Below are 9,581 nucleotides of genomic sequence, written 5' to 3'. Positions count from 1 at the left end.
CTCCTCCTCCTCCTCCTCCTTCTCCTTCTTCTTCTTCTTCCTCTTCTTCTTCTTCTTCTTCTTCTTCTTCTCTTTGAAAGAGATTTATCAATAACTTTTGGCATTTTCCTGGCTAGGACAATCCATCTATAGCCACCCTAGTCCCAGACACTGTTCAGTGTATAGCACATTTTCTTTTTAAATTATCTTTTGATGGTTTCCTTACCTGTATTAGGGACAACTCGATTGTAAGTAAAGAGCCAAACTCCTAGCCTTGATACATTTTGAGAAGATGAGATTAAGAAAACAAATAGATTCCTCTGCCATAGAATGTTTTGATGTCCAACAAGCCAGGTGTATATGTTTTTTTCTTTTCTTTTCTTTTCTTTTCTTTTCTTTTCTTTTCTTTTCTTTTCTTTTCTTTTCCTTTTCTTTGGGGGGGGGTTGGTTATTTGAGACAGGGATGGATTATATTTTTAATGTGCTCTCATTCTCTTATTCTTTCTCCTTTTATCCAGACCTTTTGAAAAAGTAACTATTGTTTTAAATAACAAAGGGGGAGTTTAACAGGAAAGTTTTAATTTCGGAGTTTATAACTGAACACAATGAAAGTGGGGAAATTTAAGGATTTCTACAACTTTGGAGTGTTTTTTTAAGTGCCAATACACCAATTCATTTGTATGCTTGTTCAATGTGTAATTTCATAATTTCATGTATATGAATACATTTAGGAGTTTTACATTTTATGTATGCTGTCTGTGGCTTCGCTGGTACATTTGGCTATACAATAAGTAAAGTAAGTGATTTACAAACTAAAACACCAGAACTAAATGCTGTAGTGACTTAACCTTTGTGAGATTTGGAGTGAATCAAGTGTGCACTGAGAAATTGTGATCCTTCTTTAAAGGAGTTGTTTGTATGCATGTATGTGTGCTTGTATGTGAATGTGCATGCATAGATGTGTGCATGTGTGTGTATATGTGTGTATATGTATGTGCATCTCTGTGCATATGTGTCTATATATCTGTGTATGTGTCTGTGTTTCTATTTCTTCTGCTATTATCTGGTTTTTTTTAGTCTGTTAGTTTGCTTTTTTATTTATTTTTTTTGTTGTTGCCTTATCTTTTTAAGTTGCCTGTTTTTTTCTTTTTCTTTCTTTTTTTTCATTTGTGAGAGAAATGTACAGATGTCAGTTTGGGTAGGAAATATCTGGGAGGAGGTAGGTGAAGAGGAACTATGATCAGGTTACATTGTATGAAAATAACTTTATTTCCAACATAAGTTAAGTGAGAAATGTGGGCTTACAATAATGCTCCCCAACCTCACAATGAAGCACAAGTAACCTTTCTTCTCAGGTCTCTTGGATGCCCCTACAAAACCTGACATGGAAATCAGATGGTTTTGTTGTTTAGTTCTGTTGGTTTGTTTGTTTTCATTTTTGATCCTTTTCATGGGATCTTTAAGAAATCTCAGCTATTCTGATTTGTTACTACAAGTGCTTAGAAAGATACTGATTTTTCCTAAAGATACCCAGCAGATAAAGACCACATGCAGGTAAAGATTAAGAGTTGTTTTCAAGGCTGGAGAGATGGTTCAGTCATTAAAGGCTAGGCTCACAAATAGAATATCAGGAGTGATATCCAAGAAAAGATGTGTTCATTGGAACAGCCTAAACTATTTAGTTCCTGTAATTTTACTTTTTCAGAATGTATTTCTTTTGTCTATGAGGACTGAGAGGAAACACAAAGGTCATGAAACTAATAGGAAGGCAAGGTTCAGGAATGAGTTCTCTCCTTCTACCATGAGTCCTGGTAATTGAACCAACCGAGGTCATCAGGTTTGACCATAAGCACCCTTGCCCACTGAGCCATCTCATTGGCACTTGTACCTCCAATTCTAAACCTAAGAACCATAGCTGCCTTGTGGGGGACAGGTTTATGTTGACACATTTTAGTTCTCATAGATGTGACAACCTTTGGCATATTTCCTAAAAGATTCAATGTTAATTTGCTTTTTCAGAAAACTGAGAGGAATAAATTTATTTACTATGGAATTGAAGATGAAACAGGGAGAATGGAAGTGGTGGTTTATGGACGACTCACCAATGTCAGGTGTGAACCAGGCAGTAAACTTAGACTTGTCTGCTTTGAATTGACTTCCACTGAAGATGGGTGGCAGCTGAGGTCTGTAAGGCACAGTTATATGCAGGTATGTGCTCTAGGAAACACCAGTCTTCCTAATAATCACATACTTTTTGTTTGCTTGTTTTTGTTCTTGATTTTTGTTTGTTGTTTGTTTGTTTGTTTGCTTGCTTGTTTGTTTGTTTTTCAGACAGGTTTTCTCTGTGCAGCCCTTACTATCCTGGAACTTACTCTGTAGAACAAGCTGGACTGAAACTCAGAAATGAGCCTGCCTCTGCCTCTGGAGTGCTGGGATTAAAGGCATGCGCCACCACTGCCCAGCGCTTTTTAATACTCTAGTAAAGGATGAGTATTAGTAATACATGGAAAATCAAATAGGTGGAGGAAATATTAAGGATTGCTCATTTAACATATAAGCTTCATTCCATTACTTTTAATAAGAGTTTCTAAACATAACAAGGAAAACAAATCAGAAAGACTGAAACATTTTTATATTTTTAACTAATTGATTTAAAAGAAAACTATCAAATTTTTTAAAGCAGAGAGTATATTTGACAGGAAAATCAAGGTGTTTGTTTCAAATTCTGACTCTAATTTTTCAAGTTGACCAAATACTAAAACACAACCTCTGAGTATTCATTTATAAGATGCCAATACTTTCTGTTGCAGAGGATTGTGGACAAAATCATAAGTTCCCAATGAAGCCTTGAGGAAATGAGATGACAAGGAGATGCAGTAAATGTCCAGTCACAATAAGCTAGGTCAAAGAACACGCTACACCACTCAATTATAATACTTATAAGCTGCACAGCTAGATTGGGCAGATATACCACTACACACCTCTTTTCCCCAGCTATGAGATCCCTTACTATTTGTGGCTTCTCCAGGCCACATGACTCTGCCCCATCTTTCTTCCACCTCCTATTCCTCCTTCTTCCTCTGTCTCCTCCTGCTCATCTACCTATCTCTTCTCTTCAGGCTCTCTAAAACCTCCAGCCTCAAATTTCCCTTCCACTGCCAAATCACTGATTCTAGTTTTTATTTGACATGGTAAAATGGGGAGAAGGTTCACATGAAATCACCTAAGTATATAATCTACTCTTTGTTCAGGCAGCTCCTCTTGAAGAAACAGGATTAACATCAAAATACAAATAGCACCAGACAATCCAAAACAACAAGGTGCGAATATCCACCCTCCTTTTCATATTTACAAACATCTGTGTAGTTTTCTATTTAAACACACACACAGACACACACACACACAGACACACACAGACACACACACACACACACATCACTACTATAATGCAAAGAAAAGAAACATAAGAGATAACTTCTTCACGTAGAAATGCTCTTAAATTACCAGTGTTCTCTAAACCATCAGCCATTTGCCAAAACTCCAATCCTTTTCCCTATTCAATAAAACTCTGCAATTCAGTCCTGACCTCAGGACTTGCAACACTTTACTTTCCCCTGTACCTCTGTAAGACACCCTGCACTTTGAACATTGCTCAAGATGTAGGAGTAACTTGCTAATTTTATAATTCCAAGCAAGGGAACAAAGCTGACTCCAAGAACAGAAATGTATTTAAGGTCAGAGTGAGAAAAGGGCACATGGCACTCATGGTGAATAGTCAGCAAGAAGGGTGTGGACCCCACTGCATTCCAAGTGATCTGACTTCATTGTTTTCTTCTTTAAGGTCATCAATGCTAGAAGGTGAAGGAAAGCCACTCAACCCAGACACCAACAGGAGAACCTCTCTGGAACCATACTTCTGATAACATGAATGCCAATGATATTTTTTGTGGAGATAAGATTCAATTACAGAAAATAGATGTGCATAGGCCTGTTGAAATATCAGTCTTATAAAGACCATCTCCTAATTCTAGGAAGTGGTGTATTCTTATATTCTTTACACATTTTCTACATCTAAATTCATTTGTTGTCTCTATAACTTCTAAAACTGTTCAATTTGCAATTTTTATATCTATAACATTAAAAGAATCACACAATTTCTGTAAAGCAGTGTGCCTTTGGAAGTATCATTTAAACATTTGAGATGTGCTTTAAAATAAATAGTGACCCTCAGATAAAGCTGGAGAATACAGACACCAAGTGTAATGTGTAAGGACAAACCATGTTCAGGAACAAAGGTTGTCTATTCTGCCCCTTACTGTCAAGGTATTAATAAGATATGAGAGAAGGTAGAACTCAGCCTTGAGTATAGTTCCAAAAATAATATGCTGAGAACAGGATCAAGTCTTCACACCAGCAATGCTGAGTAATATGAGTGCATTATAGAGTTCAGATATTGGAAAAAAATCACCAGAATGAGGTGTTTAGAGTGGGGCATAGTATTTTTAACAGTAAGGAATCCCATCTTCAATTCCAGAGTCAAATAAAATAACTGCAAGTCTTTAAAGCCAAATGAAGAAGGCTTATGATAAAGGAAATCAAGGGAATTAAGAAATTGATATTCTCCCAGAGGCCTTTCTAGAGTATTGCTTACATTTCTCTCTGCTGTGAAGACTTATTTTATAAAGCAACTGAAGGAACAATAGGTTCATTTTGCCTGTAGATGAATGATAGAGAAGGGTGAGATGGCTGGCCATGTACCTGCAGTGAGAATTGAGTTCTAGAGTTAATCTAGTTTAATGGGATGTGTTCAATTCACAGTCACTTCTCATCAATAGATTAATGTCACTGGAAAGCATTTCTGCAAGGAAATTCTGTTGGTTTTTGTTATTTGTTTTGCTTTAGCTTGCTCTTCTAAACTGTCAGGGTGAGACTATTGTCTAGCACCTTGAAAGTCCACTTGTCTTGTCCTATAAGCACAATGGACTTTCCAACCAGATATCATTATCCACACCTACTGTGTACACACAACATTCTCCGAACAATACACCTGAAACCTATTGCCAACATGGGCACCCACATATATCAGATTGCAAATTTTATATGCTGTGAACCTTGGAAATGATTACTGTCCTTAGAAAAACCTTCAGTAAAATCTTATTTACAGTCAAATATGTCACAAATCCTTATTGATACTGTGAAAGATGGCCTGATCCAGCCTAGACTAGTTTGAGTAACTGTACATCCAGACAAATTGTGTCTTTAAAGTGAACTTTTACGATGGATATCCTGTTTACCACCTCCTTCCTATGTACACTTGTGTGTGTGTAATCAACGTAAAGTGCTCTGTGGAAAGGGACATGCAGGAGGAAGAAATGTCTCCCTCATCTAAGCCCATAAGTTGAAATAAAGACTTGCGTATGCTACATCCCTTCAACAAAACAGCTACTGTTCTTGAACTCCATGAAAGAAACTCCAAGCAAAACCTGGAGCCTGTGAATTCCTTTACTATAAGGCCTACAGTTGCTTCTTACAATACTGCTTTCTGATCTGTACTGTCATTTTGCTGTGAATAAATTTTCACTAAAAAATCTGCATGAGCCTTTACCCCAAATCTTTGAATAAAAGGGATAGATTTTAGAAACACCTTGTTTAGTCTCTAAATCACCCTATCCTGTAATAAGATACAGAAAGAAATGGGAAAAAAAACACATCAAATACCGAAGATTGGGTCCTGGATTTCCAAACTTCCAGAAATGTCAGTAATGCATTTATTCTCTTTATATAACACATAACACTTTTTCTGTAGTGATCTGGTACAACACAAAACAGACTAAGACAGAATGAAAGTGTATTTTCCATAGTAGTCCAACACAGATAATTGTGTCTTTCATAAACCTAAAATTTCAATAGACAGAGAGACATTGTTTAATCTACCTATATACCATGGACTGAAACTATCCTGTATCTACATTGTGGGACAATACTACTGGGAACATGTGAATAAATGTCTACTCACCCCAGGCCAAAATTCAGATATAACCCATGTCCAATTTGGTGAAACATTTGGGATTTTTATTGTGGTTCTTATAAGGATATTGATGAGTCACTACTTATAGGAGCAGAAATGACCCAAAACCATCAATGTTGCCACTCAATCCTAAAGTGAGTAACATCTCACAACAGCTAGAAACCGGGACTACTCTTCATAATCTGCAGAGAGTACAACGCATTGGAAAGTGGCCGCTTCAGGAAGTTCAGTGGCTCTGAGCCTTTCCAGGACAGCTTGGTTCATCTCTATGAATTTTCAAGTTGCCCTATCTAACTCTGTGAAGAATAGAGTTGGAAATTTGATGGGGATTGCATTGAATCTGTAGATTGCTTTCAGCAGCGATAACCATTTTCACTATATTAATCCTGCCAATCCATGAACATGGGAAATCTTTCCATTTTCTGAGATCTTCTTCAATGTCTTTTCTCAGAGACTTGAAGTTCTTATCCTACAGATCTTTCACTTCCTTAGTTAGAGTCAAACCAAGGTGTTATATATTATTTGCGACTACTGAGAACGGTGTTGTTTCCCTAATTTCTTTCTCAGCCTGCTTATCCTTTTTGTAGAGAAAGGCCATTGACTGATTTGTTTGAGTTAATTTTATATCTATCTATTTCATAGAAGTTGTTTATCAAGTTTAGGAGTCTCTTGTGGAATTTTGGGGTCACTTATGTATACTATCATATCATCTGCAAATAGTGATACTTTGACTTCTTCCTTTCAATTTGTATTCCTTTGATCTCCTTTTGTGTCTAATTGCTCTGACTAGGACTTCAAGTACTATATTGAATAGGTAGGGAGGAAGTGAACAGCCTTGTTTTGTCCCTGATTTTAGTGGGATTTTTTTCAATTTTCTCTCCATTTACCTTGATGTTGGCTACTGGTTTGCTGTATATTGCATTTATTATGTTTATGTATGGGCCTTGAATTCCTGATCTTTCCAAGACTTTGATCATGAATGGAGGTTGGATTTTGTTAGATGCTTTCTCAGCATCTAATGGGATGATCAAGTGGTTTTTGTCTTTGTGTTTGTTTATATAGTGGATTACTTTGATAGACTTCTGTATATTAAAGCAGCCCTGCATCCCTGGGATGAAGTCTGCCTTTATATTTTACTTGACCTTTTTCCTTACTGGTTTTAATATTATGGGTTTTTTGTTTTGTTTTGTTTTTTATGAATTTGCTGTTTTGATTATTATGTGTCTGGAGGAATTTCTTTTCTGGTCCAGTCTATTTGGATCTCTGTAGGCTTCTTTTATGTTCATTGGCATCTCTTTCTTTAGGTTAGGGAACATTTATTCTATAATTTTGTTTAATATATTTAATGGCTCTTTATGTTGATAATCTTCATTCTCATCTATACCTATTATTGTTAAGTGTGATCATCTCATTGTATTTTGGATTTCCTGGATCTTTTGAGTGAGGATCTTTTTACATTTTCTTTGACTGTTGTGTCCATGTTTTCTATGGAATCTTCTGCATCTAAGATTTTCTCTTCCATCTCTGGTATTCTGTTGCTGATGCTCTTATCTATGGCTCTTGATTTCTTTCCTAGGATTTCTATCTCTAGAGTTGTTTCCCTTTGTGATTTGTTTATTGTTTCTATTTCCATTTTTAGAGTGTGGATGGTTTCATTCAATTCCTCCACCTGTTTGTTTGTTTTCTTTAAGTGATTTTTGTATTTCTTCTTTAAAGACTTCTACCTGTTTAGCTATGTTTTCCTGTATTTCTTTAGGGAGTTATTAATGTTCCTCTTAAAAACTTCTATCAGTATCATGAGATGTAACTTTAAATCTGAATCTTGCTTTTCCAGTGTTTTGTGGTATACAGGCCTCACTGTGGTGGGAGTTCTGGGTTCTGATGATGACAATTAGTCTTGGTTTCTGTTGGCAATATTCTTACATTTGCCTTTTGCTATCTGGTAATCTCTGGTGTTAGATGTTCTATCTGTCTCTGGCGGAGCTTGTTCCTCCTGTGGGTGTGTAAGTGTTTGTCAACACTCGTGGGAGACCAGCTCTTTCCTAGCAAGACCACCTCCTGGCTGAGGATGAAAGCCCATAGTTGGAATGTGTCCAAGAAGCTCTGTTGCTTCTGAGTCCCCTGCTCTCCTGTGCAGACCCACCTTACACAGAAGGGGAAGTGGTGATTTCACCTGAGTCTCAGGCATCAGAGCACTCCCTTGGAGGCAAGCTCTCCTCTGGCAGGGAAGGTTCACAGAAGAGTTAGGATCAGCTCTACCTCTTATCTGAGAATGAAGGCCCAGGGTAGTAGGAATGTGTCCCAAAACCTCTGTTGCTTCTGAGGCCCTTGTTTTCCTGCATAGACCTGGCTTAACAAAAATTTACTCTTTACCATGGATAGCACAGCTTCCATACTTGACTGAAATACACATTAGCTACCTCTGCCTTCCTTTCCTTATCCATTCTTGTCTCATCATTGGAATCTTAGAGCACCTGCTACCTTCCCAATTCAGCTCTTCCATATACTACTTACTCCCATCCACCACAACAGCCAAATTCACTCTAGCTTTGTCTTTTCTCATCTTGGTTGAGCTGAATCTTAAGTCCTATTTAACAGAGAACTGTGGAGCTACCCTATTCTACTTATCTGTTCTGAACCTACAGGTTCCAACTCCTTGGGGGATTGCTTAAAACCATCTGCATATCAGATATTTCCACACCAAGGTATTTTATATTTTTTGTGACTTGTTTCAGCCAGAGAAGATGCATACAATGCTCAAGAGACTGGAGGCCCCAGGGAATGGGGAAGTCTGGTGGGATATGGGGTATGGACTGGGGAATCCTATGGAGAGACGGGGTCAGGGAGTGGCTATGGGATTGGGAATACCCAGGGGTTGAACCAGGAGGGGATAAAACCTGAAGTGTAAGAAAAAGAAGATTAAATAAAAATTTTAAAAGAGAGAATAGAGTAGTGGAAACAGGGGTAGTCATGACAGTGGTCATTGTGATGAAAAAGCAGCTGAAGAAATCCAGAGAACATCTGGAGCTGACCCAGGGGTGTCAGAGATAAAGTTAACCAGGGCTATGAGGAACTGAAGACTGAGATACTGCTGACTAACAACCAGGAACATTGCAGACATCTGCCAATACTTAAAGGCCAAGAACTATAGCACCTCAGTCAATGAGCTGTGACACCAGCCACTCTCAAGTTGCCAGGATCACAAAGGCACTATCTGTTTCCAACTGTCTTTGATCCACTGCTTCAGAAGTTAATTATGAAAACTTCCACATGCCAGGTTGGCAGTTGATGGTTAAATCCCAGAAACATAAGCCTCAAATCCAAAATCTCAGAGGCACAAGTCTCTGAGTTCTGAAGAGTTTGGCACTTGCAAACCCTGGGGATATTAGACTATTTCCTGGGCCTTGAGTACTTTACTACAATACAAACTCCACCTTAGCTGTCCAGGACTCCTATCTTAGTAGAGCAGAACCTTGGTCAGCTAGTTTTAACACCTTGGTATAGGTGCACCCTACATGTGAGTTTTGTTTCTAGTGGCCAGTGTACATCCATTTGCTATAAAAGTCAAAAGGTT

The 9,581-nt window shown here is 37.7% G+C and overlaps 1 protein-coding gene across 1 annotated transcript in view; it reads left to right on the top strand.

The window, feature by feature from the left end:
- The window catches only part of LOC110289406, a 50,774-nt gene extending 45,176 nt beyond the window's left edge, over positions 1-5,598 (top strand). The window contains exons 16-17 of the mRNA XM_029475739.1: positions 1,999-2,187; positions 3,821-5,598. Of these exons, the coding sequence (XP_029331599.1) occupies positions 1,999-2,187; positions 3,821-3,841 (210 nt within the window). The 3' untranslated portion in view covers positions 3,842-5,598. The remainder of the gene's footprint in view (positions 1-1,998; positions 2,188-3,820) is intronic.
- Positions 5,599-9,581: the final 3,983 nt, after the last annotated feature.

Source organism: Mus caroli, chromosome 1 (genome assembly GCF_900094665.2).
Source record: "Mus caroli chromosome 1, CAROLI_EIJ_v1.1, whole genome shotgun sequence".
NCBI lineage: Eukaryota > Metazoa > Chordata > Mammalia > Rodentia > Muridae > Mus > Mus caroli.
This window is presented reverse-complemented; position numbering and strand designations above follow the sequence as displayed.